This window comes from Struthio camelus, chromosome 12 (genome assembly GCF_040807025.1).
Source record: "Struthio camelus isolate bStrCam1 chromosome 12, bStrCam1.hap1, whole genome shotgun sequence".
In the NCBI taxonomy this organism is placed as follows: Eukaryota; Metazoa; Chordata; class Aves; order Struthioniformes; family Struthionidae; genus Struthio; species Struthio camelus.
Window position 1 is genome coordinate 23,607,101 of NC_090953.1, and position 27,368 is coordinate 23,634,468.

The 27,368-nt window shown below is 55.9% G+C and overlaps 1 protein-coding gene across 3 annotated transcripts in view; it reads left to right on the top strand.

Moving 5' to 3' along the window:
* Positions 1-19,782, top strand: part of SEMA7A (semaphorin 7A (JohnMiltonHagen blood group)) — a 41,356-nt gene extending 21,574 nt beyond the window's left edge. For 2 of the 3 annotated variants that reach the window (XM_068959119.1, XM_009682649.2), the window contains exons 2-14: positions 7,232-7,365; positions 8,412-8,462; positions 8,862-8,957; positions 9,605-9,689; positions 10,289-10,399; positions 11,818-11,957; positions 12,330-12,508; positions 12,694-12,802; positions 13,073-13,271; positions 15,032-15,147; positions 15,760-15,911; positions 16,569-16,636; positions 17,708-19,782. In XM_068959119.1, coding sequence (XP_068815220.1) covers positions 8,445-8,462; positions 8,862-8,957; positions 9,605-9,689; positions 10,289-10,399; positions 11,818-11,957; positions 12,330-12,508; positions 12,694-12,802; positions 13,073-13,271; positions 15,032-15,147; positions 15,760-15,911; positions 16,569-16,636; positions 17,708-18,057 — 1,623 coding nt within the window. In that variant the 5' untranslated portion in view covers positions 7,232-7,365; positions 8,412-8,444 and the 3' untranslated portion in view covers positions 18,058-19,782. The remainder of the gene's footprint in view (positions 1-7,231; positions 7,366-8,411; positions 8,463-8,861; positions 8,958-9,604; positions 9,690-10,288; positions 10,400-11,817; positions 11,958-12,329; positions 12,509-12,693; positions 12,803-13,072; positions 13,272-15,031; positions 15,148-15,759; positions 15,912-16,568; positions 16,637-17,707) is intronic. The other variant, XM_068959118.1, reaches the window with a different exon arrangement.
* Positions 19,783-27,368: the final 7,586 nt, after the last annotated feature.

Below are 27,368 nucleotides of genomic sequence, written 5' to 3' on the forward strand. Positions count from 1 at the left end.
CTTGCCAGGAGGCGTGGGCTCGCCGCAAAGGTGAAGCGGCCGAGACCTGGGTGATCCCACCACGTGGCCGGATCGTGAGACAGCATCATAAAAGCAGCTTTTCCTTGTGCTATCAGAGCCGATCCCCGTCGGATTGCAGCAGAGACGGTGACGTGCCACAGTAGGGGTTGTAATCTGTTCTGTCTATGCTGGAAGGAAGGAAGGAAGGAAGGAATAAAGCCTGGATGTAGAGGAAATGATAAACTCTGTTTGGAGAGGGAGGGAGCCAGGAAAGCGAACGAGCGGTGCACGTTTTCCGTGCCGTGATTCAGGCAGGAACATGCTCACTGTTTGACCCGCAGGCGGCAGAACAGGTGGCAGTGCCATCAGCGTCATCCCGGGGGGTTGGATGCGTGACGGTGACGATTGACAGCGTTGTAACGTGTTACAGCGAGAAAAGTTCCTAGGGCCGCTGGGCGGATTTCCTACATACACTTGCAGAGTCCTTGGCTGCATTTGCTTTGGTGCCAGGCTTCAGAGCTGTGCTGACTTAAATCGCGTTTTGCCATGTAGAGATCCCAGCTGATTGCCCAGCCCGGTGTCCCTGTCCTACGGCAACAGCAGGAGAGCTTGGGAAAACGTAGACAACTTAGCAAAAGGGATTTTAAACCCTCTTTTTCCCCTGCAGGGGTCAAATCCTGCTTTGGGTTGTGCCAAGCACCCTGTCTGTGCTTATGACCTTGGCAGATGCAGAGACCTGGCTGTTGCTGAGCTCTCCTGTGTGCTTTGAAATGGTCTGGCTGTGCCGAAGCTCCTATGGCCTAGGGGGCAAGCAATGAGCATGGTAGGGGTCGTTCGAGTCTGTCCTTATCTTGGTGGAAAGCAGGTCTGGCCTGTTTCTAAACCTGCTTCCACCTCACCTCCTCTGCCCAGGCCTGCAATGCCTGCACCGCAGTGAGACGGCTTGAGCCGTCACCAGGCAGCCCAGGGCATCTACCCCAGGGAGAGAAGCCACAGCGTGACGCTGTGTGCGTGGGCAGTGTGCCAGGCTTAACACAGCCTCTGCGCCAGAGCCTAGCACAGCCCCTTCCCTGTCCTGTGCCTTGATTTGGGGACTTGTGCTGAGTGAGAGATGAGGTTGCCTGGGGCACTTGACTCCTCAGGGATGAGTCTTGGGCATCCTCCCTCTTGCAGCGAGCTGTGCTTGGCTTGTACATGTCCAGGGCAGGGAGCTGGGCTGCTCCTTGGGCGCTGAGCCTAGGATGTGTGCAACACCCTTGTGCATTGATGTCAGTGAGGGGGAGGTTGTTGCCCACACCAGTGTTCCCTGCAGGGATTGTCGGAGGTCCACCCTGGGAGTCTGGAGCTTTGTGGATTTTGCTAATACCCTTCTGGTCTGATTGCCTGGAAATCCCTCGCAGGCCGGGCAGCTCTGCTGATGGCGAAGGGGGCAGCCCGAGCTGCCAGCCTCGAGGTGGGGGGGTTGCGATTGGCCTGGCAGGTCAGCAGTGATGCCACAGCTAAGGGGGTGGGAAGACTGCAAGGGAGTTTGGTCAAGTCATAAGTTTAGCAAGATCTCAGCCTCCTTCCATCCCAGTCCAGCTGTGCTCACTCTGCCCAAAGCATCCCAAAACAGCAAAACTAACAGGTTGTGTCCGCAGTTCTTAGTGCCGCTCGGACTGCGTGGATCTGGGAGCGAGATGGGGCTGTGGGCAGGCTCGGGGGGTCTCCAAGGCTGGCTGTAGGGGCTGAGCAAGGCCAGAGACCCTGCTCCAAGCTGGTGTCTGCCCCTGTGAGGACCTTGGTGCCTGCTGCCTGGAGGTCCCCTCTGCCCCAGGAGCTGCGATGGCTGCAGGAAGGCATGTGACCCCATAGAGCTGTGTGTGGGCGAAGCACGTGTCTGCTGTGGCTTGTGGTGCTTCGCTAGGGCCTGCCCAGACCTCACAGCACAGCTTTGCCGATCCAGGTTTGTCTGCATATTGTCCCCAGAGCGGGGCTTAGTGGGGAAGGAAGGCAGGGCAGGGCAGGGGTCCGGCTGCTGGGTGCCCTTCTCTGTCTCGGTCCCCGTGCTGGACCTGGGCCCCTTGGGGACGCCGTTTTTGAGACTGTGTAACGAGCATTTTTCCATTCAGGGCAGCGCGGGCGCTTTCCAGGCTCTGCCGTGTTGACGGAGGGCGATCCCAGGGAGCAGGTAAATCCCATGCGTTACCTGGCTTCCCCTCTCGATATTTCCAGAGGAGTCCCCACTTCTCAGGAGTCTGATGAGCAGAAATCAAAGGGTTTCCTTGGGCAGCAGCCTTTGCTTTCAGCTCCAGTGCCACCATTGCCGAGAGAGGCGGCGGGTTCTTACCTCTCTCTTCTTCCCTTTTCTCAAGCTTTCAGTTCAATTCCTCATTTTAAAATGCTAGCGCCATAGTAGATTCAAAGAACTGCCTCCATTTTAGGAATACACAGTCTTCCCTGAATGCCAGTGCATCGTAGATGCACGTTTTTCCCCGCTGTGGGGGCCCGGAGCCATGCAAGGCAGTGACCAACGCGAGCAGCTGGCAGTCTCGGAGCCTCTCAGCATCCCAGAAGGGCTGGGGGCTTTCTTCCTACTTGAGAGCGGTGGAGGGCAGAGGGAGGAAGGACTGGCCTAGCTGAGTGAGCCCTCAAGCCGGGATTATAGCTGGGTTTTTCAGCTGTCCTGTGACTGACCTGAACGCCCACGCTGCTTCTCTGTTTGAAGTGCTGTGGACATCTGCTCTTGGAGAAGGAGGCCAGGAACGAACCTTCTCCCCGTGTCCCGGGCGCTGCGCTCCTCGGGCCAGCGGGAGCCAGACCTAGCCGTGGCGCTGGGGAGGCCACGGGCTGCGCTGCGTGGGCCAGGGCCACGTTTCCAGGCACTGCCCTGGCTCTTGGCTCCTTTCTCGTGGGCTCCACCGAGGCAGAGATCCCAAGGGAGCCAGAAAGCCCTTTTGCTTGTCCTTAAAGCATGATCGTGGGTCTCTGCACAAGTCGTGCCTGTTTCACCCTGCTATGCCCCGACCAGATTTGAGGCAGAATCGCTCCCTTTTTTTTATCTGTGTTGCTCTTTGTGCGTTAAAGATCAACCTCCCTGCTCTCATCTCGTCTGGAACATCTCCCTCTTCCTCTACCTCCTTCTCCATTACCTCACCCTGCAGGCATCCCTCCGAGATGCACTAGGCTCCTTCCCTCTCCCTCATTATTATTGTTGTTCAATCTGGCATGGTTTTCCCCATCTTGCCTGCAAAGCACAAAGCTCTTCTTTCTCCTATTCATTGCTCCGGACTTGGGTTAGCATTTCAATTGACAATTGTGCCATTGATTTGTGTGCTGATGGTGGGGTTTACATTAAATGCTAGGCGAAGAAACCCGACAGAGTTAGCAAGGCTCTGGAAATTGGCCCTGACTCTCTTTTGAAGAGTGGGTGGTGGCAGGGTCATGCCTTCGCCCTACCAGGGTGCGATCCTCTCTTCGCAGAGTGTCAAAACCAGCCTTAGGCTTATCATGAGAGGTGCGTGGTTAGGGCAGATTTGTGCCTTAGGCTTACCGTGAGAGATGCGTGATTAGGACAGGTTTGTGCCTTTCCAGATCCAGCCCCTGTCTCTGTGCATGCAACAGTGCTGTGAATTGCGTGTGTCTGCTTTCCAGGCTGGCAGCAATCCCTGGATCCTCCGCAGCTTGGCACGGGTATACTTGGTGGAGGCACGTGCCCAGATGGTGGTTGACCCCTTTTTCTTGGTGGGTTACAGACTGAGCGGGGATGCGTCACTCGCTGCCTCCTGAAATGCAGCTGGGTCTGGGCTGGGGCATCCGCGGGTCGCTTCTAACCAGCACCCGCATGAGACTAGCCTGGGAGCTGCCTTTTGTCCCTGCCTCGGTGTGGCCCAGCCACTGGGGTGTCCCCTCCTTTGGTGCCACGTAGCGTGGGCACCTTGATGTGATCCCAAGCCTGATGAGGCACAGAGGTGAAGGGGATCAAACCCCTTGCCTAAGCCAAGCTATTTAAGGCAGAGCAGGGACTGAAGGCCAACTTTGCAGGTCAGCCAGAGGGCTGGTACAGAGGCAGAGAGGGACCCCAGGACCCACTCACAGGGCCGCCTTGTAGGAGGCTCCCTTCCAGATCAAGCCAAATCAGTGCTGGGACTGCAAACACACTTCTCGGTCCTGGCTAGCAGAGCTGTTTATTCTTAGCGTAGTGATTCAAGCCAGTCCCTGAGGAGCAGTAGGATAAACAATACGTTGATGCCAACCCAATGATTGTTTTGAGCTTCTTGGTTTCTGGCTGTTTGAGGAGAAATGCGAGTTACCCCTTGGGCTGTCCTGGCTGGGAAGCAGCTTGGCACGGCTCTCGGGGCCTTATGAAACTGAGCTTAGGAAAGAGACATTGTTGTGAAAAAGCCTCAAAACGAAACCAAAATTAGGCTCGAGCAGGGCAGATGTGTGCAGAAGGGCGAAGTGGAGGAAGAGGAGTGGGGAACAGCTGCAGGCCTGTATTTCCCAGGTAAGCAGCAAGTATAGGGCTGCACTGGAGGTTTGAGAACAGGAGCAAAGTTTGCTGAAATCCAGCCAAACCTGCCTGTGCCATGCTGGTGATGGATTTTGCAGGCAGTGGTAGCTGGATGGGGAAGGAGGAGTTTAGGTGGGCTGTTGCATGCCTGCTGGGCTGAGATGAGATTTTAGGACTGTCAGGCAGGGAGTTGGTGGAAAGGGGATTAGTGCTTTCCTGCCTGGCACATGTGCTATCTGCTTAAGACCGAGTCTGTGGCTGATGCAGAGCCTGGGCTAGCAAGCGTGCCTAGCTGGTGGCCTGCTCTTAGGGCTATTTAGGTAAATGACTCTCTTTCCTTTGCACAGTCACTGTGAAAAGACTCAATGCCAGCTTGTGCAGGAGGCAATGCTCGAGAGTTTCTCCCTGGAGTTGTTGGACAGAGGAGAGACCATAGCACTGGGGAGGGCAAAGGGAGCAGCCAGGGACTGCCTTCCAGCATGGCTTTTCTGCCTGCCAACTCCTCCAGCTGCCCTGCTGCATGGTGGCCTCCATCCTCTGGGTGCCAGTGACGGAGGAGAAGGGCAGCCTGAGCGGGCTACGTTAGCAAAAAGCCATCACCTGGGCCTGTGGCATGCTGCTGGCATGCCTCCCCCCGTCTCTTTGTGGCCGAGTTGTCCTTGCGAAACAGCAACCCGTGGGCCCCGGCAGCATTTCCCATCACGAGGTGGAGGGCAGGCAATGGCTGGCAGCACCCCGTGTCGGCCAAGCCGGTGAGAGAAAAGCTTGCAGAGGAAAGGGGATGGCTCTGGGTACCGTTTAACCCCGTGGTGGGGATTAGAGGCTCGGCAGCGCTGCCAGGTTCTGCTTGTCTCTCTAGCCAGCCCGGCTGCGGGTTGCCCCTCGGCAGGCTAGAGAACCAGGCTGCGAACACCCCCACAGCCACAAGTGGGGATTTTGCTCACCCCAAGGTAGTCTGACCAGTGTACTGAATTGGAGGGGGAAAAAAAAAGCTTGAAATCAATAAAGCATTCAGGAGCCCGAGTGTCCTCTAATACATCTTTTCACTTTGGGCTCTGCTACTGGAGGCAGGGGAGTGTGGCGTCTTGGCAGGACCCCTAGGCAGCATGCTCTGGGCAAAGAGGAAGCATTGGGCTGTGCAAAGATTGTCCTTTGCCTGCCCTGCCAAATGCCCCTATAAATAGAGAATGAGGGACACGTGCCACTGATTAATTGCCTGTCTGTGCAGGCAGCCAACTCCCGAGGCAGGCGTAGCGTTGTCTGTCTGCTGGGAACAGGCAGCGCTTGCCAGGAGAGAGGTCCTGTTTTTCAGAAAAGGGAAAAGAGGCAAGCTTGAGAGCGGAGTGCCTTATTGCATAAGCAGAGGTCAGTTCTGGTCTGGGCCGAGATTTTATCCCCTGAGAGGAGCTGAATGGTTCAGCTCCCTCTTGCGTTACACGTTGCTGCACGCTGCAGCAAAAGGAGCAAGGTAACCTGCAGTGGTGCAAATTGTGCCCCACGCGCTGGACCCTGCCTCAGAGCTGAGCATGGCTGCACAAAGCCATCCAGATGTGCCTGTGCTGTCCCAGAGGGGATGCAGAACCACAGGACTCAGGTGTGGGCCCCAGGTGAGGGGGACCACAGGGCACATTGGGGAGGGGGCTCGCAGCCTCGCCGAGTGTGGCAGCAGGAGCTGGCCCTGGCACCATCCTCCTGCACCTGCAATGGCAGTGCAGAGAGGAGGGGAGGATGTTTTAGGAAGCAGGAGCTGGAAATGCCAGAAATGCCAGAAAGTGAAAGAGGAAGGAAGAAGGAGGTGAGGACAGAAAGTCCTTCCTCCCATCTGTAGCGACGGGTTGTGACATAGGGGCCTGGGTCTTGCAGCTCACTTCTCCTTAGCACCTGGGGCGTGGAGCCCTGTGGGGAGGAGAGGTGCCATGCTGAGCTGTGGCTGGCGAGGAGATCTCCTGCTCCTTGAGCACAGGGTGGTTTACCTCAGCTATAAGGCAGTGGAGCAGCTTCTCTCCTGTTCAGCCAGATAAGAAGTCACAGCTCTAAGCAAGCATGTGTGAGGACACAGAGCAGTGGGCAGAAAGCTGTGGGCGTGTGAAATGCAGGCTCCTGCCGGTGCAGGACCTGAATCTGCAAGGCAACTGTAGCCTGGAGCTGTTGTTGGAGGACAGACAGAGAGGGGAAGGAGCCCAGGAGCCACGAGCAATCAGCCCAAGGTCTTTGCTCCACGGCATAGCAGTGGAGACATCCCAGGGCGAGTGATCAGGGCATAAGGGCACAATGAGGGGTTACCCAGCCAGAAGGAGAGGATGCATCTCTGCTGCTCAGCTGGTGGGCACTCTGATGTGCCTAAAAATGAGCGGCCAAACTCCTTTACCTGTAGCCGATCACCTTGAAGAGGTACTTGTTCCATGAAGGGTCTCCTGTGTCAAAGTTTCGCCTCCCCTTCCTTGTCCTCCATCACCAGCCCTGCAGGAGCCGGGCAGGGCCTCTGTACGCTCCCATCATTTAGGGATCTCCGCTGTCCCTGGGGGAAAACAGGACAATAGTACAGCTCCTCCCCTGCCTGCCTGGTGCTGGGCCAGCCATCCCAGAGAGCTCCTAAGCTATGTCTCATGGCCCGGCCTTTCTCATTACTCACATGGAGGACAACCTGTGGGAGTTGGAGCTGATCAGCCTGAACTGGCTGTGAGCGCTCTCCATAGTGAGTGGTTTCCCTGATGAGTCTCTTCTCTGTGGTGTTCCTAGGTGCAAGAGAGTATGTCTTTCCCACGAGTGAGAAATATCCTGTCTTTTACCATAAAGAAAACAGCTCAGCCATCTTCGTTGGAGGAGAGGGAAAGCTTTACTACTATGACTTTGCAACCTATGAGACGTACACGGTAAGGATGCTATGCCAGCAAGTTTGGCACCAGAGCCCCGTGTGAAACTGTTCAGCCACCATCTCACAGCCCAGATTCTAGATATCTTGCTCAATGCCTTTGCCAGCAGCAAGGTCAGGACTGGTAGTGTCCAGTCTATGCGCAGCTTACCCCATCCATCTGGGAAGCTACAACATCACTGCGCTCAATGGCTGCAACAAGGGGGAGGTCTCCTACGCTAACTGTGGGTGGATTCTTCATGGAGGACCTGGGAGTTGTTATGGTCCCTCCTGTTTCCACAATCTGAGCAGCAGAGACCGCAAGAGAGCAGCAGAGGAAAGATGGTGCTGGGCCCACAGCTAGTTGTCCCAGGCTGTGGTCTTCCTGAGGTCTTTGCTGCCCCGGGAGAAGGATTTTTCAGATGGAGGACTCTTTCTTTAGCATGGAAACGGATGCTGAGAGTCATGTGATTAGGAAAAAGTTTTGTTCCCATCCCCTACCACTGTCACAGACCAGGCTGCTTTTCCTTGAAAGCAGTGCGTTCTGGATCAGCTGAGCACTGAATTAGTCCAGCAGGAAAATCCCTGGGGTGGTTGGTTTTCTCATGACCTCTTCTTGGTCCTTCTCTAGCCAGTTCCTGAAGTTTGTGCCCAGAAATTTCCCTTCTTGTTCCCAGAAGCATAGTGGTTAATGTGTCCCAATCCTCAGAAACCCACCACCCACTGTTGAACACTCACTCCCTGCAATGACAGATCCTCTCCTGAAGCCCTTTGGAGAGCAGCCCAGGCTGGTTGCCAGTCATGCCTGCCACTTTGGCCCTGCATTCCCAATTCTTCCCATCCCGTCAGGGCTGGAGAGGTCCAGTCCTGCCAGCCCAGCCTCCTCAAGGCTTTTCAAATACTGAGGTGGGGAAAAGGGCTGAGTTCCAGTGTTTGATGGCCCTCTTGCAGACTTATTTGCTTCGCTTCTCGCTGAGAGAGCGAGTAGCGTGATGTCCGTGGGACTGAGTTCCTGTTAGACTTTGAGGGGGAAGGAATTAAAGCATGTCTCTTTCTCTTCTGTTCTAGGAAGACTTCCCTGTGATAAAAGAAGGACAGTGCATGAACTCTGGAGGTCTGGTAGGTTCCCTGGAGCTCCCTGAGAAATGCTGGGAGGTGGTTTCACAGGCAGTGCTTTGCTCTATACGGACTCATATACTGCTCTAAGGAAGAGACTAGGTCCTACATGTGGTGAAGCAGCATAGGAGAGGCCGCTGGAGGTGGCTGGTTGGATGAGGGCTGGAGGACACGCTCACTCTGGGTGAAGTCCTCCAGTACCTTTGGAGTGGGACGTCAGATGAGATGATAACAAATTCCTCCTCTGGTTTAAACATCTGTGAAAAACTAGGAAGCCACATAGCTTGGAGCTTGTGTGTGTAAGTGTAAGTGTAGGTCTAAGTGTATTGCCTTACACTTAGAGCTGCTCTGTCATGTTCTGCCATTCACAGCCACTCCTATTCCTCTCTTTTTCTCTTACAGGAAGATGATAAAAATTACCTCACGTTACTGGGGGAGCATGGAAACGGGATGTTAGTGTGTGGAACCGGCGCCTGCTCTCCTACCTGCTGGCACTGGGTATGCTGGTAACACCCTAGCACATGGCTGACTGATGGGACTAGAACTGGGCTGTCCCATTCTGTCTGGTGTCCTCTCCACTGGACAGTCGGGAGTCGTGGGACATGTCTGGGGGTTGTGGTACAGTTTGGGAGTGGGCCCAAAGCCAAAATAGAGCTCAGGAGTCCTTAGTGCCCACATAACAGTTTAAATCATGGAACAAGGGGCAAGGGATCAGGAAGTACATATATCTGTTTGTATACGTGTCTGCCTGTGTTGGGACTGGAGCAGAGCACTCATTATTTTGTGTTTGCAGTCTCCATCTATAAAATGAGGCCTTGATACCCGCTTCCTTCTTCAAGTGCTCTGAAGCGCCCAGATGCAAGCTCCAGCTAGGAGCTTATCATGAGAGCTTGGGACAGCACAGATGAACAGAGGTCCATATGAGCCAAAGGTGATGCCAGCCACCTCTGCGCTCACTTACCATAATCCCCCTCTCCTCGCCTGCATCCGAAGATAGGCCATGGCCTTCCCTCATTCAGGCTGCACCAGCCAAGGAGAGCTGCGTTCCTCCTGCCCCGGGGTAGACATAGGTGTCTGGCTGCTCTCTCCTTCCTGAACTGCCCAGCAGATTGCACTTCTTAGGGGCGATTTCTGTCCTTCCCCAGGAACAAAAGAAGAAGGGCTCTCCATGGGATGGGAGAGGTATTGCCCCTTTCAGCCCTGACTCAAATTCCCTCGTCATTGTTGATGGTAAGTTTGAATGCTTGCATGTCCGTGACAGCAGCAACACGTGGGAGGGCTAGGCTCTCCACAGCCCCGCAGGGACACCTGGAAACCTTGAGGCTGTTCCAGGATCTACATCCCTCTGCTCTAGCTGGGGTTCGACCCCAGTGCTTCTTGCTTTGCCCTTTGTGAATGCATGCACTTCTAGGACAGAACGTGGCACAAGGTTGTTTATTCATGTCCTGAGGAAGGGGGTGGAGCCTTTTTCAGGAAGCTAGACTGCAATGGTAATGGAGAGGAAAGAGAAAGCCCTGCAGTAACTCCACTGCTGAAGTGGCTGAGGACCTGGTAGAGGAAGAGATGGCACTCCCTTCCAGAGGCAGAGCAAGGATTTATCCCTGCTGCTCTGTGAGGAAGAAGCTCAAGAGTATCCCCGGGGGAGTTCTGCCAGGCCTGTTCAGCACTAGACAGTGAGCGCTGGGTTTGGTGATCTGTATTCACCAGCTGTGTGAGTCTTCTTGGCCGACCCCTTCTCCAGATTGTTCTTGGTTCTTGACCTTCTTCTCACAAACCCTTCTGCCCCTTCTGGAAAGAGCCTATTGCAAATGAACCCTCCTGTCCCACAGGTCATGACATCTATTCCACCATCAAGAAGAGCCAGCAGAATGGCAAGATACCCCGTTTCCGGCGAGTGAGAGGGGGTGGAGAGCTCTACACAAGTGACACAGTGATGCAGAGTGAGTATGAGGGAGGTTCTGAAGGAGTGGGACCTGCTGCTTTGCCCCATCAGGCGCATGAATTGGACTCCTTGTCAGTCCACAGCTGTGGAGCATGCTGTGTACACAGCACACCCCCTTGGAGGGGTACATCCTCTGTGCCCAGCTGGGTCTCAGTTCCAGAGCTTCCAGCTTGGGTTTACTCACTCCTAGGATAGAGCTGTGGTGGGGGCTGATTTGGTCCCCGTCTGCAATGCTGGCAAGGAGGGACCCAGCAGCCCCCTCCAGCTCTGTTGCTACCAGCTAGGGGAATTTGAGCTCTTTGCTTCTGGGCCAAAACAACTGACAAGCGAGTTACTCTTGCTTGGGGTGGGGAGGGAAGAGATTGGGAAATGGAGAGAAGTGGACAACAAGTTCCATGTCAGATGCTGGAAGGAAATATAGTTGTGTAAAGGTGCCCAGCAGCTGCTATGTGGTGGTGGAAACAGGAAGAAGAACTTCCACTCTGGTCAAACTGGTGCAGGGAAAATGACTCTTTCCAAATCCCCAGCCAGGGTGAGATCATGAGGCAGGAACAGGCTGGGCTGTGCATGGGACAGGGGGTAACAGAGGGAAAGGACCTCCCTTGATTTCCGTGAGCCATTGGCTTATTACTTTGCCTTCCCCCAAGCCTCCCCAATGACACTTGGGAATGGGATATTATTGCACATCTGGCCAAAGACAAAAATCAAATCAAAATAACACCAAGGCAAGACAGGACTTAAGCATCTGGGATCATGGGAGGAGGAGAACCAAGGCAGCAGCAAACGAAGCTGATGGACCCAGAGCCATGAGGCCAAAAGGCCAAACACCTAATTAAGCAGAACATCCTGCCATGGAAACACCGACTAACGATGCTCGGAGGGACCCCACTAGCTTTCCCCCACTGCTGGGGATACCCTTTGTGGCAGTGGTGTATTAATAGGAAAAGCATCATTGGGTTTTCCACACCAAACACAAACAGTGCAGCTTGCCCTCCCACTGAGGGAGCCTTCCTATATAGTTATAGTTCCCCTGCGCCAGAGAGGAGAGCGGATTTCCTTTGCTGCTAAGCAACCAACACTTCACTGGGCTCTGGGGACTTGGCCTTCAAGGAAATGGATGCACGAAGAGGGAGGAGGAAGAGGAAGGGGATCCCCACCAGGGAGGTGGCACATGAAAAGCAAGCGTTCATGTGCTGCACCCAGGGATCTGTGACTGGTCAGGTGTAGAGAATGGGCTTGGACCTGTCCTTTGCCTGGAGCAGGCGGTCTATGCATTTCCTCATCTTGTCTGATGGTGACTGCTTAGTTGCAGAGGTCACCAGTTTGTTCCTGACTGGTGGCTTTCAGATGAGCTTGCATTCCTGAAACGTGCCATGCTCAGGTCCGGGCTTTCTGATGGCTCATGTCCCGTTTCAGACCCCCAGTTTGTCAAAGCAACCACATTAAGGCATGAAGAGCCTCACCAGGACAAGATTTACTACTTCTTTCGTGAAGACAATCCAGACAAAAGTCCTGAGGCACCCAGAAACATCTCCCGCGTGGCCCAGCTGTGTAAGGTACATGTGAGCAGTGTATGGTGGGGAGAAAAGTGTGTTACAGGGGTGGCAGATGAACACACCAGCTCACCTGATGCTGTCAGCATGTGAGCGCATGGCCCCTCTTGCTCAATTCTCTACTCTGCCACAGGGTTCACGTGGGGCACGGCCATGTCCTCAGGCCTTCCTGTCCTTGGCTCCCACATCGGCGGTAGGGGTGAAAGAGCCCTGTCCTGTCTCATTGGGATGCTGGAGAGGTGCACATCTGCTGCAGTGACCAGGGTCAAATATATCCCTGGGACATCCTCCAGTCGTCCATCCAAGATGCTGAGCGGGGGGAGCTTTGTGTTCCTCCCTGCCAGACCCTGACTCCCTGCTTTCCCCCTCTCCCAGGAAGATAAAGGGGGAACCAGTTCGCTCTCTGCTTCCAAGTGGACCACCTTCCTGAAGGCCAGCTTGATTTGTGTCGACCCGGTCACCAAGGGCAACTTCAACTGGTTGCAAGATGTCTTCTTTGTCCCGTCGAGTAACTGGAGGGATTCCAAAGTCTATGGGCTCTTCACAAACACCTGGTGAGGGTCTTCACAAAATGGGGGCGGCCCTGTCCCATGGGCCAAGTCTTTTCTTTCGGCTCTTCATTCTCTCATGAGTAGAGAACAGCCAGAACCTTGTCAACAAAGGCACACGCAGCCATGCCCCATCCATAGGGATGATGGCCAGTGTCTCACTGACCTTCTCTTTGTCCTGTTGCCCACAGGGGAAGCTCTGCTGTTTGTGTCTATTCCTTTGGGGACATTGACAATGTATTTCGGACATCCAAACTCAAAGGCTATAATGGTCCCAACCCGGATATCAAGCCTGGACAGGTGAGTGAGTGATAGAAGATGCCCACATAAGGTGGAGGGGCCCTGTGAGGCTGGAGAACTCATTGCTGCTCTGCCCCTGCTATCCTCAGAGTAGCTTGGAGAGGTGAGGGGACAGTCCCACCGTTGAACAGCCAGGTGAGAGCTGGGTAACTGTCTCAGGTGGTGAGGAAGGCTGTAGGGCAAGTTTGTCCTGTCTTGCTCTCCTGCCCTCAGGTCTCGTCCCCAGGGATCTGTCTGACTGATGGTGGCTTTTGTTTACTCTTGGCGCAGTGCGTTTCCTCTGGACAGCACACCCCAAGCGAGACCTTCAAGATAGCCGACAGCCACCCAGAGGTGGAGGACCGAGTGGAGCCCCTTGCCCCCACCAAAAGCCCCTTATTCCACAACAAGCACCGCTACCAAAAGATTGGGGTGCATGAGGTCTCTGCAGCCGATGGACGTCGCTACAACGTGCTCTATCTGGCAACAGGTACCAGGAACCGTTCCTCCTGAGGTCACCCAGTTGCTTCCCCTCGAGGGCAGGAAACACAAGGCAGGCAGTGTCAGAGGCAGACGAGACCCCCCCCCCCACCCAGTGCAGAGCAGAGGGAGGTGCTGTGTTTCTCCCAGCCTGGCATCTTTTTGTCAAGCGGAGAAGAGCTGCCACGTCCCAGTACAGCTAAATACATCCAGTTTTGGCTGGGTAGGCAAAAGACAGGCTGGAAGCAGAGTGGGGTTTACCCTGTTGGGCTGCTTCAGCCTGTGGTAGGTCACAGGTCGCATGTTTTTAGGGCAAGTGAGGGGTCACGGGGCCCTCCCCAGCTGCAGCTTTACACTGTCAAGCAGGGATCCTTTGAGAAGGGGCCCACTCTGTCATCTCCTGTCCTTGCCTGCTCTAGGGCAGCAGTGCAGGCTTCCTGCTACACCAGCACCTCCAGCTCGAGGCAGCCAGCTGATCATGGCTGTTGGTGGTGCTGGGCCAAGGCTGAGATTCAGCTGCAGATGAACAGGAAGGCACAGCAAAACGGCTGTCCTCGGTGTGAAGTTGGAGAACACAGTCAGATGGGCTGTCTGGGTTCTCAGGCAGTTTAGCTACTTGCTGCCTAGAGGCTGCGAAGCACCCTAACCCAGCACTTCCCTCTCTTGCCTTACTGGCTCTCCAGAGTTTCTCCCTACAGCTGTACTCGTCCCTTTTCTGCATTGTGCTGGGATTTGCTCACTCTAACAGAGTTGGCACTTTTGGAGGGACTTTCTGGGCCTTTTTTGGGTTTTTTTTTTTTTTCCTAATCTGTGATATAAAAACCTAGACAAGTCTCAGTAAGTGGCCTGGGTTGGATCAGGGCCCACCTGTGCTCAGATTTATCTTATCTTGCAGAAAGCCTTAGCTAAATGTAGCTAATGTCTTCTAGATTCCCTTTAGGGAGTTTGCTCCAAGCTGCAGGGCTTGGCAGGGCAGCCTCCTGCCCTGGCTGGGGTGGGAGGAGAGCAGCAGCTGACTGAGGATAGCAGTTGGGGTGGGAGAGGTGAGTCCTAATCCCTGTCTGCCCTAGGCTTCCTGGAGTCACAACTTTTACCTCTTCCTGGTTGATGGTGGAGAAGGGAGCTGCTATTTGGAAAGGGGAGACCATGCAAGTACTTGAGGAAGATTAAACAGTGAACATTCCCAAGTCCTGTTCCCTCAGGATCAATCTTTTCACCCCTCCCTACCAAACTGACCTGTTTTCTTAAATCACCATTTTCTGGAGTCATTTAACTGGGCAGGAGAGGCAGTTTACTTAGAAGGAAGAATCTAGTTTTTGCCTCAGGCGAGCAGGGAGGTAAGGTTCAGACAAGATCAAAGCAGAGCTGAGTTAGAGGGCAGTTGATTTTTCTTGCTGAGGCTATTAAAGTGCAGCTGATCAAAGCAGGCACAGCCAGGCCCTGAAAGGCAACGAGGGAAATGAGTTTCTCATGGCTCTGGAGGATGACAAGGCTCTGCTGTGGGAAGCACTATTGTTTGGAAGATTATTTCCTAGCAAAACAAGCAAGCTGCTTCTGAGAAAGGTCCTATTTACTGGTACAGTCTCCTCTGGGTGGCTGGTTTCAGGAATATGATCAAGCCGGGCACTGCAGACTGGTTATCGTCTGCCACAGCATGGGCTGAAATAACAAAGCTGGCCTTGCCTGTTTCTCCCAGCCCTGGCTGCAGTCCCTCTGCTTTGTCATTCAGTCCTGCATGGCTCATCAGGGCTCTCCGCTCCTTCTTTCCAGACAAGGGATCCATCCACAAGGTTGTGGAGTTGCCGGACGGGGTGCAGAATATCGTGGAGCTCCAGGTCTTCCCAAAGAAGGACCCGATCCAGTCCATGATCCTAGACCACCAGAAGGTGGGTCTCTGCCTGCTCTGTAACAGAAAGCAAAACAGTGAATCAGGCTGTCACTTACAAAGCTGTCAACAGGAGAGGCAAGGACAGACAACCGAATGCCAGCACTTAAATCTGGAAGTAGCTGCCGAGTGGGTTCGCGGGGGGCAAGCAGTGTGCTGTGCTAAATCCTAACAGCTGAGCTGATGTCCCCGGTCCTGGTAACTGTATGTCTGTTTAGGCAGCGGGCAAAGGAGCAATGGAAGAACAAGGCTGTTTGCTTCCTGGGTCAAATCCCTGCACAGTGCTGGGATTTGCTCCCCCTGCGTTTTCCCTCCCATCTGGCCTTGCCGGCCGTTGGGCTGTCAAACAGTGCTGGTGCTCCACCCCAGAGGTGACAACATTGCTGTGACTGATGGAGCGAACTTATAAACGGGGCAGATGGGGAAAGGATGGCTGCTTCCCCTCCTATGATCTAGGGCAAGCGGTATATGGCTACGTTGCCTGGGGGCCCTGGTGAAATCCACCCCAGTATCACAATGATTAGAGCTGTGGGAACATTTCTAGTGAGATCTTTGTAAGGTGGCACTGGGACACAGTGCTGCAATGATCAACCGCTCTGCTTTCCTCCTACAGGCAATGCTGTATGTGGGCTCAACAGATAAAGTCATGGAGATACCCATGGACATGTGTGGGGTGTATCGTAACAACTGTGAGAGCTGCTTGCTGGCAAGGGACCCATATTGCGGGTGGTCTGATGGGCGTTGTCAGTCAGTGTATCAAGGCCGGTATGTGGTACTGACTTTCTGCTTGCTCGTTCTCCAGCACGTTTATCTGATTGCTTTAGCATGAGAAGTACCCACCCCCTCTGGATTTCCCTTCCTGGCCATATTCAAACATGGTTTTGAGGCCATCTTCTCATTACAGAGACACCTGGGCCCATTGTGTCCAGGCAGTAACAGCACAGACATCCATGTGCTGTCCCCCGCAACCGCACCTCTGCAGGAATCTGACCCTCCCACAGTGCCCCTGCACTGGGCTGGGGAAGAAGTGAATGGGTTTCATATGACCTGGCTGAGCACCCAGCTCCTCTTTTGCTGGTAGAAACATGCATAACTCCATCAGAGCAGAGGTTCTGGTCTGTTTTGCCTGCCCTTATGGATGAGAAGTAAGCTCTGCTGCTTTGTAATCTGGCCACGATGCTGTTTAAAGTGGTCGATTGCGGTGAGTTGTTTGGTCTCGCATTTATCATCCACCAACCTCTTAAGCGAGGTAGTATTTTTCTCTACCCGGGTAGTACCAGGTGTTTAAACAGTGGGTTTAACTTCTTGCCCCCCAAAAAGTTAAAGGATCCATCGCATCCTTTATGGGTAAATCCTTTCCTAGCCTGAACGTGCTGCTTCCCTGATGTTAGCACGCTGCTAATTCTTGCTCCCATCTGCTAGGGAGGTGCTTCAAAACCTGAACCTGGGCTCATGGAAAGAAAAGTGCCAAGGGGGTAAAGTTAAGGAAGGTAAGTAAAAGGCTTGAGCTGTAGGCCATGTGCACCCAGGGAATCTGGGGCAGGGTGACTGATTCTCATGTTTGTACGGGCTGAGGGAAATATTGCAACTCATTTCTGGGGAACTAGGGACCACCGTGAGTGGGAGTATTCTGAGAGATGGAGACACCAGGCAAGTGTCAGTTTTTAGCATGAATAAATGCTTATTTAACCACTGTGCAATATACTTGTTAATGAAAAAAAGAGCATTAATCAAATATTAATCAAGCCTTCAGTATACAATACCACAAGCCTGATAACCACAGACTTTGATGACCCTTAGTCTGAGACTAAGATGGTCAGGCATGATCCTAAGTGACCCTGCTGAGTCTGCAACTCTGCTGAGCCAGCAGACAGAATCACAGAAGGGTTGAAGTTGGAAGGGACCTCTGGAGATCATCTAGTCCAAACCCTCTGCTCAAGCAGGGTCCTCTAGAGCGTGTTTCCCAGGCAGGTTTTGAATATCTCCAGGAAAGGAGACTCCACAACCTCTCTGGGCAACCTGTTCCAGTGCTCAGTCACCCTCACAGGAAAGAAGTTTTTCCTCATATTCAGATGGAACTTCCTGTGTTTCAGTTTATGCCCGTTGCCTTTTGTCCTGTCACTGGGCACCACGGAGAAGACGCTACAAAATATTTCACCTCCTACCCTAAATCAAGCAAATTGAGTACTAGGCAAACAGAATGAACTCTCTAATAGGTCTTCATGTCCAGGGGACTGTCAGCATATCTGGACACCTCTACACTGCTGTAAACCATCTGGTTTGGCCTCATTTTACCTCTGTGGTGAGGCTGAGCCAGTGCTGTTGTGTTATGTGGTCTTCTGAGCCGAGTGGGAGGGCTCAGACTCTGTCTGCCACTGATGTCCAGGCAGAAGAGTGGCTGGACACTGGCTTCACTGGCTGTGGGTCACGCCCCACTATTATCCCTAAATGGCTGTGTAACATGTCACCATCAGCCTGACAGTTCTTCCCTCCAGACTTGGGGAGGAAGCCATGGTTCCTGGAGACACCCATCTCATTCCACCCTTGTTAATCTCTTCCAGCAGACAACTACCAGAACATCACAGTAGTCCCTTTCTCTCGCTACTACCTCAACTGTCCTGTCGAGTCGCACTATGCCACCTACAACTGGTACCACAACGACTTCCTCATCAAGACCTGTAATAACACCCACCCCCAGCAGGACTGCTTCCATTTCATCCAGAACGTGAGCCACGCTCACTATGGCCGCTATGTCTGCGTCTCTGAGGAGGATGGCTTCAGGCAGGCTCTGGTGAAGGAATGTCTGGTGAACCAGTTCAGGTTCATGTCACAGAAGGGCCAGGCCACCATGACATTTGGCTCCTGGTTGCAACTGCTTCTGATGGTGATGTTGGTGGAGCTCTTCCACTGAACGTGACAGGATCACATTCCCACCTTCCAATCTGCTGCTGCTCTTTCTCGACTTGCTGTCCGCTCCTGAGGCGAGATTCCCATTCTCTTAGTCGCTCTTAGGACATTACTCTTCGACCGTCCCAGAAGGGGTCCTGCCACTCTGGGCAGCAACCCCTTCATTTCTGATCCTGGTGGAAGAGGTGGCTCTCAGGCATTGTGAAGAAGATGCGACTGCAAGGCCAGATGGAGCAGGGGTTGGGGCAGGGAGGGAAGGGGTATCCTAATACGCAGCAGATATTCACTGCACCCAGCAATGCTGATGGGGTGGCTTCGGGCTCTCCCCCAACATTTGCTGGTAGCTCTGTGCTGGTAATCCCTGTGAGCATGCACTGGGTGCCAGTTTTGTTCAGGGGACTATGCGGATGTGCATGCACTGATCCTCAGGGCTTGGTGACTCTTCTCTTTGGGAACATGCATGCGATGAAGAAGAGGAGCCAGCCCTTGGCCTTACCAACTGGTTGACTCTCCAAGTGAAGACTGATGCCTCCAGGGTTTTAGTTGCTAACATCTGTTTGAGTTGTCAAGCACCTGGAACGCTCTCCATGTCACCTATGAGTCCCTTCCTGGCCTGGGCACAGGCGTCAGAAGAATCGGACCCTGGGAGCATTTTGCTTTTTTGTAGACAGGGGAGGAACTAGCACTGGTAACCTGCAGGAAGGGCCAGGCACAGAGTTAGCGTTTTGCATGGAAAAGACTTGGAGGATGACTAGATTTGGCAGGTGGGGAAGGACAGACCAAAGGGTGCTCAATTTCCTGGAGATGGGAAGGGGAGCCCAAACCAGAACCAGGGTGGCCCTGGGAAGAAATTCAGACGCACAAGTCCTCTGCAGGCAGCGAAGGGCATTTATCTGTGGTCAGCAGACAGAGCCTGCTTCCAGTGCACCTTTCCTCCTAGCGAGGGACCGGGCTTCCTCAGGGAAAGAGGACACAGGCTGCAGATCTCGGGGCGCTGCAAACAGGTGAGCAGAGCAGAGGGGCTGCTCCCGTTTCCACCGCCCAGGAGCAGATCTGCCTCTCTCCCTCGCAGCGGGTGCTGAGGGAGGAGAAGGGGTAGCACCACAGTTACTTCCCTTTGGCCTTTGAGGCCTCTTAGCAAGACTAAACTGTGAACATTGGGATTCTCTCCCTAGGCCTGCGTGCCAGGGCCGATCCCACAGCTTGTCCAAGCCTTTTCCAGCCCTCTTGGCCCCCAAAACACCCAGCCTCCAGCCACGTAATGGAGGGACATCATATCACATGCTTCCACTTACCTTTAACGGCGACAACAGGTCGTGCTTTGCGCCTGCTCGGAGATGCTCAGGAGCACTGGAGTGGGACGAGCACCGGGCAGGCGGCGCAGGCAGCTGGGGAGCTGAGTCCCAGGATCTCTTGGCTAGGGGCAGACACGCCGCGTGGTTTTATGACCGCAGGCTACGGGCAACGGGCCAGAGGTGCCTACTGCACTACGTTTCCACACCAACCTTCGGAGCCTAGAGTAGAGCTTGTTACGTTTCTTCTCAAAGCACTTTAACTTTGTGAACTAACAAATATCTATTTATTAGCTGCTGAGGATTATTGTTCTTGTATAATTTTATAATATTATAGAAAGGGGGCTCGAGTCAGAAAGAACAAAACAGCTACCAAAAACCTCAGAGCTGTGACCAAAGCGTGAACGGGATTGTGGAAATAAAAGGAGTGGAAAAGAGCACGCGGTGTGTGGTGTTCGTGGCCAGGAGCGCGGGGCCGCCCGCCAGGGGCTCTCCCTTGCCCCCTCTGCCCCCCGCGCTCAAGCCATTCCCCCACCCTCTTCCCCCCCGCGGCTTCCTGCCGGGCAAGTATTTTTAGAGCATCCTTCTGAAGGCCCTCAACGTTGTTTAGGCCTCTGCGTTTCCTGTTGATGTTTCATGGGCCGTGTTTTGCGGGCTTCCCTGTTCCCAGCGGAGGAGCCTCCTGCTTTTACAGGCTGACGCTCCCTCTCCTTGGGCGATAGCCTCGAGCCTCCCACCCCTCGACCCGTCTGCTGAGCGCTGGAGCTGGCGCACGCGGTGTGCCGGCAGGTCCCGCGCGATGCTTAACCGCCTTCGGGCTGCTGCTGGGTCGCGCGTCTGAAGGTGCGACTGGAGCCGGCTCGGGCGCTGGCGAGCTTCACGCGGCAGCCGCCGAAGCTCAGCGGCCCGTTTGCAGCTTCTTGCAGCTCCTGTTGCGCTTACGGCTCCTCCTGCGTGCCGGGCGCCCAGCTTGCAAGTGGGGTTGGGGGGGGGGTCCGGCCCCAAGGGCTCACGAGCTGAGCGGCGAAGGGGAAACCGAGGCACGCCCAGACTCGCAGCCCGTCGGCGGCAGGGCTGAGCACAGGGCAGGGACCCCCGGTGATCCCCAGCTTCGCCCAGGCGCTGTGGGGGCGTTTTCCCCACCTCCTGGTCCACCCCGCTCCTTGGGCAGCCCCGTCTGCGCCAGCCCCGGCCCGGGGAGGCCCCGGACGCCGCAGGCGAAGCCCTGGGCGAGCTCTCGGCCGGGCCGCGAGAGCCCTGCGGTGCGCAGCAAGGCAGGGAGCCGGAGGCACCCGGGGCGTCCCCTTGCCTGCGATGCGGGAAGCTGGAAAATCACCCTTGTGCCGAAAAAACCCAGCGTTTCCAGCGGGGCCTGGAGAGCTCCGGCCGTGGAGCAGCCCGGTGGGCTCAGCTGCCGGGCCTGCGGCTGCCCCCCCGCGCCCCGCTTCCCTTCGCGGGCTCCTGCCCGGCCTCCCGCGGCTCAAATTTAGGAGCTGCTCGAGGACGGCAGTGCCGGGGGCTATTGTGGCTGCAAGGGGCTGCGTGGTGGCTGCGGTCACCCTCGCCGCCGGTGACGAACGGGATGCCAAGGCAAGGGCAGAGCTGGGTGGCAGGCGGGAGCCCGCTGCGGGCAGGTGCCCCTGGCTCGCTGCCGCACCGTTGCTTAGCCGGCGGCTTGGCGGAAAAACGCGCCGGCGGCGGTGGCGTTTTCTTGAGTGGAGGAAGAGCCCGACCGTGGTGCCGGAGCAAGCGCAGCAAGAGCCAGCCGGAGCCTTGGGGTGGCAATCAGGACACCGCCAGGGCCACCCATGCTTCCTAAGAGCGGTGGGGACCACTGCCATGGCAGCGAGCAGCCCACGCGGCTGTCAGTCGTGCTGCTCTTCTGCCTCCCCAGCCCCCAAGAAAATCCGCTTGTACCGCTTTTTGGGGGTCCTGGGACACTTTTGTGAGGGCACCCAGGGGATCAGGTGGATGCCTGCGGCTGAACGGCCCCGGGCAGGTAGTGGTGGAGGTCTCCGTGCTCCGGGCTCATCCCCCATGTTGCCGTTGGCCGTTGCCCCGGTCTTCGCTTTCTTCCTTGCAACTTCAGCAAGGTCCTTCCCGGGGTTTCCCCGCCCTTACCCTGCAGGTGACGGTGGCCACGGCACACGTGGCCCATCACGGCGCCGGCGGCGGCGTCCAGCTCTCCATGAGGCTCGGCTCTCGCCGGGCGTCCCCGCCGTCCCGCAGGATGACACGCCGCCCGGCTTGGCAGCGACCTGCCGAGGAGGGGGGACACGCCGGTGCCACCGCTCGCTTCCCCCACCGCCTGCCACCGAAGAGTCACTGTGGTGCTGGCCACAGCTGGAAACCTTGGACCCAGCAGCTCTTGCATTTCCAGGAAGGACCCGAGCCCCCGATGACGGGAACTGCTCGGGGAAGGGGAGCGCTGCGCCTGCCGGCTCGGCTGCCCCGCTGCCGGCCGCGGGAAAAAGGACATTGCGGGAACTGGACCTTCGGGTCGCCCACGTGGCCTCAGCCACCAAGGCTTTTTTTTCTCTTCCCTTCCCACTTCCTTCGCTCGGCTCTGCTAGTCCCTGCTCCTCACACCACAGTTTACTGCCTCGGCTTGTGCTGATGCAACTGCCTGTAGGGCTGCGGTGTAAATCAGAGCGGGGAAATGACCTCGGTTACCATCCTCCCAGGGTTTTTTAAGGTTTGGGTTTAATTCTGAAGTTGGCTCATTCCAAGACTCCAATTTCCACTTCATTTCCCGCACAGCCGTCGCAAACCGACCCGGCCGTTGCTGGGGGGAAGCGGGCGGGCAGCGAACCCTCTCGAAGCAGCTCGGCCCCCCCGGGGCGACTGGACGCGGGAGCTGCTCCCTCCCGCAGCCTGGGCTAGCGGGACGCAAGGGTGGGAAGGGCCGGGGAGAAGGGCACCAAGGAGGCGCGCCGGGCGAGCGAGACGTTGGCGTTCGCTTCGGCTGCCCTCGGCACGCGGCCGGGAAGAGCGTGAGAGCTGCCGTCACGCTCGCGCCGGCCCCTCTCCACCCGTCTGCTCCCACGGGTCGGCATCCGGCCGGCAGGCGCTCGCCGCTTATGGGAATGCGAGCCGCTTACTAGAAACGAGATGACCCAGGAGATCTTGGAGGAAGTTAACAATAGCGGGGATAACGAAGCATCTCTCTTCCTCCCAGGCACGCGGATCCCTTGGTCCCTCCTCCCCGGAGTGAGGCACGCGCCGACGCTGCAGTTTTCCTCCATCCTTGAATTACCACCTCCTGCCCTTCCTGCCCGCTAGACTTTTCTTTCCCTCCTGTTTTTGGCCCGGCGGGTAGGTGGCCTGCCCCGATGTGACACAGAAGGGTGCAGAGGGAGCGTCCCCGCGCCGGGCAGCCCCGAGCACCCGTCCCCGCTCTCGGCAGCGGCAGCCACAGGTGAGGGCACCCAGCAATTTCCTGCTCCGGCATGGTGTGTGGCGGGTTAGAAAAAAAAAAAGGAGATGCAGCTCACCGGAGCAGGAAAATAGATGCGATGCTGGTGGTGGGTCACTGCTGGGAAAGGCCACGTGCCTCGCTTGAAAGGCACAAGGACGCCGGCGCCTGCCCGAGCGGGACGGCGACCGCCGCCTCCAGCCCAACCACGCAGCCGTCCAGCTGAGCAGCTTATCGTTGCTGCTGGCTCTCGCCGGCTGTGCAGGGTCCCCCGGGGGCTGCAAGCAGGGCTGGGGGTGGGCAGTTTTGGCCCTTCGCGGGGTTGAGTTTTAGGAGACGTTCGGCTCTGGGCTCCAGCTATCCTGCTGGAGGCAGTAAAAGGAAAGCTCCTGGTTCAAAGGAGCTGGAAAGCCCTTGTAGAAAGGCACGCGGCCACGTTTCTTTAGCCAAGGGGAGCTCTTCAGTCTCCTCCCCAAAATCCAGAGCGGCGGCGTCACTCCTGGCACCCGCGGAGCTGAGTGCGGGGCTGTAGGTTATCACCTCCGTCACTTCTTGGCAAGGGCTCAGCATGCCACAAATTCTCCAAAGGCCGCCCGGAGCAGCGGCATGAGGCTGGCCCATCCCTGAAAGGCAGCAGCAGCCGACCCCACCGCCCTCTGGCACTTTGTCATCCCTTCCTACCGGTTTCAGCTGGGCCGCAAAGACAGAGAGAGGAGACACTGAGCGAAAGGACTCGTTCAGATTGGCAGGGGCTGTGCGAGGGCCCTAGGCCCGCATCCTGCTGAGACTGAACGTTTTGAACACCAAACTCAGACCAGGTTGCTCAAGGCTTAGTGCAAGTGGGTCTTGAAGCCCTCCAAGGCTGGAGGCTGCACACCCCTTTGGAGCCCCTCTTCCAATGCCGCTCCGTCCTCATGGGGAATATTTTTTCTTTATGTCAAGTGAGACTCCTCATTATTTTGGTTTAAAACCGCTGTCTTGTCCTCCTGCCGTAAAGAGCCCAGCCGGTGGCCATCTGCTAAAGATGCTCCAGTTCATCAAATTCTTTCTTTTACTGGGGGAACTCCTTAAGCTATAATCACTTAACTGTGGCTCGAAACTCTCTGGCATGATTTGCAGCTGAAAGTTTTCTCTTTTTAAAAATACAGTGCTATGAAAATCAGTTCTTCCCCCTCTTCTCCATGCTCGGGCTGAAGTGTGGGGGTTTTCTGGGCAGGAGTTTTACTAGCAAAACTTTCCCAGCCACCTGCTTGTGGGCAAGACACGAATGTGCGTAATGAATGGATTTGCCTTCTTCCCCCATCATGCAAAGAGCGGGGAAGACCGTATGGTGAAATCACAGCAAAAAAAAGCCTATCTCAAAAATACATGAAAACCAGGCGCCGAGACTGGCGGCCCTTCTGGGGAATGAATATGGTCAGCACAGGGCTGAACAATGGGGCCGGAAATCACAGGTTTCACAATGAACGTGGGCCGTATTTGTAATGCAGGAAAGCAATTCAGCTAGCTCTACACCCTTTTCCCAGCCACCGATTTCAGGCTGGGTCTGCTCTGCCCTTGGCAGGGTGCTAGGCCAGTCCAGGGATGCGGCTGCTTCACTGTTCTCCCCACCAGAACAGCTCAACTTCCAGGAACACGCTGAGAAAAGTGACGGAAGTTAGTCCCTTTTTGGCCTGTTCCCTTCTGTGCTGGGAGAAAGAAGCGTGTGGTGAGCACCAGGATGTGAAGGGTGAGCAGACTGGCTGGGAAGAGAGTTGGCCAGTCCAAAGCCTGTTATAAATCACTGCTTTCCTCAAAGATTCCCAGCCGCAGGCCCCTGAGAGATACAAACAAGGGTGGGGATTTTCCGGGGAAGCTGGGATTTCTCCAGGGTTGAGGGTGTTTTCGCCGAACACCCACCAAGACTCATGCAGAAACCCTCGCTCCTGCTTGGGACCGAGGGGGATGAGCTTGGTGGCCCACTGCGACCTCGGGAAATGAGTTGGCGGGAGCCGGCACGGGAACATCCCGTCGCCGCCGCTGCCGTGCACTTTGGCTCCCGCTCGGGTGCGGGTGCTGGCCCGCTGCCTCCTCATTGCAGCTGTGCTGCAGGGCCGTGCTGCGCCGCCCGCCTGGCCTGGCCGTGGTCCCTCACCCGGCCACTTGGCCGGGTGCTAACACAGCGCTGCGACTGTTCGTCCTGCTTGCGGGCTCGGGTTTGCCAGGACGAGAAATACGCCATGGGCTGGGCATTTCGAGGTGATTTCCCCCTGGCCGGGCCAGCGTGCTGCAGCTGCGGCGAGGCCGGGGCCCAGCCGTGCCTGGAAAAGGGGATGCAGCGGTGTCATATCGGAGGTGCAAGTCCTGGGTGATTTACCGGGGAAGGTGTGAAGGGGCTGGGCAGTTAGTCACGCTACTTGCTAGGTAGGTGATGTGCAAGAGGAAAGTCCCCCACGCTCCTAGTGTGGGTGGAAAGTGAGAGCGCAACACCCACAGTGAGCGGCTAAAAACAGCCCAGGAAATACCACGGCCCTCTTTCAGTATAAGGAAACCACGCCAGTGGGACCCTCCTCCTCGTGAACAGCCAGTGAGATGGGGAGAAGGCGACCCGGAAGGGGAGCGACTTTCTGTTCAGCTCATCTGAAAATGATAGGGGCTCTGTCTGACTCCCGCAGGTGTCAGAGTCAAAGGGGAAGACAAATTGCTGCTGGCAGAGGAGTTTTGAAATGCCTCTTTCTATCCCTGTTGATTTTTCAGCCCTGTTGTGACCTTCCCAGACACCTGAGGTGGCTCAGCAGATATCCAGCCTGTGATTCAGCCAGCAGGCAGTTTGCATTGTAATCCATTTGTGTTTGATAATGTCCCATATCCCAGACAGCACAGCTGCAGGAATCCAGCTGGGACCATGAGCCGTGTGAGTGGGCAGTCAAAACCTTAGTCTTGAGTGAGTGAGTCACCTTCACTGTGTATGTTCATCAACCTTCTTCTCTCATTCCCTCTCTCCGTTGGCTCCAGTAGGAGCCGAGTGCAGCTGGTACTATCAGCTTTGCCTTAGGATGTGAGACTGTGACAGCTGCTGGCCTCACCAGGCTCTTCTGCCAACCTCAGCAGCGCGTCAATGTGGTGGTGGTGAGCCTGGAGCCACCATGTAGCATCCACCACACCATAACAGCACAACACTATGGCCTCCTGCTGCCTCCCTGATCCCCCTCCCCATTGCAGAGGGAAGTGTATAGGGTGCAGGGTTGGCTGAAGGCAAACATATGCAGGGGATCCCATTGCGTGAGTTACCTGCTCAGCTTTGAACATCATGGGAGATCCCATGATAGGAAGTGGATGGAGCCCCATCTGTGCTGCGATTGCTGTTGTGTTGGGGTGTAGCGCAATGGAGCAGTGGTGTTGGTATGATGATTGGGGGAGGATTGACACCCCTGAGTTTTTGCACACCTCCCTAACCCATTTCCTGCCCTGTTCTTCTATCAGAGACCCCCCCACCAACCGCGTTCCTGCACATGGACTTGCAGCTTGCAAGTCGTAACCACTTGTTTCCTTTCCAAGTAGCATGCTCAGGGGCTATCTTAGAGCAGGACTGAGCCTCTGCATTTCCTTTTTGCTTCTTCTGATCTTGCAAGGTTGACAGAAGCCTGGAGGAGGGTGCCCCTAAAACTGGAGACCCTTTGGGGGCGTGGAGGTAGGAGGGTAGGACCTGTGCAGAGGATGTGGCATTGGAACCTTTGAAATGTGGGGCGGTAGGGGAAAACCCATAAGGTCACAGTCATGGAGCCCATGAGCTGGAGAGAGAGACGTGCAGAAGTGATGCACCCTTTGAAGCTCACAGAGGCTAAGATGCCCTCTTTGCTGCAGTCCTTGGTGGGGCTGGCGCTCCCCAAGGACTAGCCAAGTAGCTGAAAGCTGCCCAGGCATGGACTGGAGCACCATGCCATGGTCACCCATGCTGTGCAACTGCCAGCACGCATAGTGTTGACTGGGGACAACCTGCTGGGTAAGGCCTGGACATGGTTTGGGGACAGCCTGGCCCAGCAAACCTTCCCAGGGGCAGCCTGGACAAGGTACCCAGTGCTGTGAGAGAGGGCAGTGCAGCTGTGTGGCTGTGAGCCCTGCTGTGTCCCTTGGGTCGAGGTCCGTGTTCTTTACTAGCACTAGTAGCCAAAGCTGTTCCAGACCAACTCCCATTTCCACCGCCCTCAGGAGCGAAGGCAAAAGAAGGTGCCCAGGGCAGTGACAACGCAAAGGGTCAAGCACGGGAAGGGGAAAGGGTAGGACACACTCAGCAGCGGTGGTGGGATTGAGCCACCATGTCCTGGAGCTGCTCCAGGAGGACACACAGTGCCCTGGTGTGGAGCTGCTCACCCAGGCCAGGTGTCTCCATGCGAGCCGTGGCACAAGCCAAGAGGTGGCCGGGCCAGGAGAGGACCGAGCCGATATCCCAGGAGGGGGTCATAGCCTGTGCTTCAAGAAGGGACAGGGCCACGTCCCAAACGGTGACAGAGCGCCAGTGTCTCCGGCGACATTGCTCGGGGCAGGAGCGCCACCAGGCGACCGTGGGCCCTTCTCCACGCAGGCAGGCTTTGCTCCCGCTCCACCTGCAGAAGGTTTCATACTCGGATA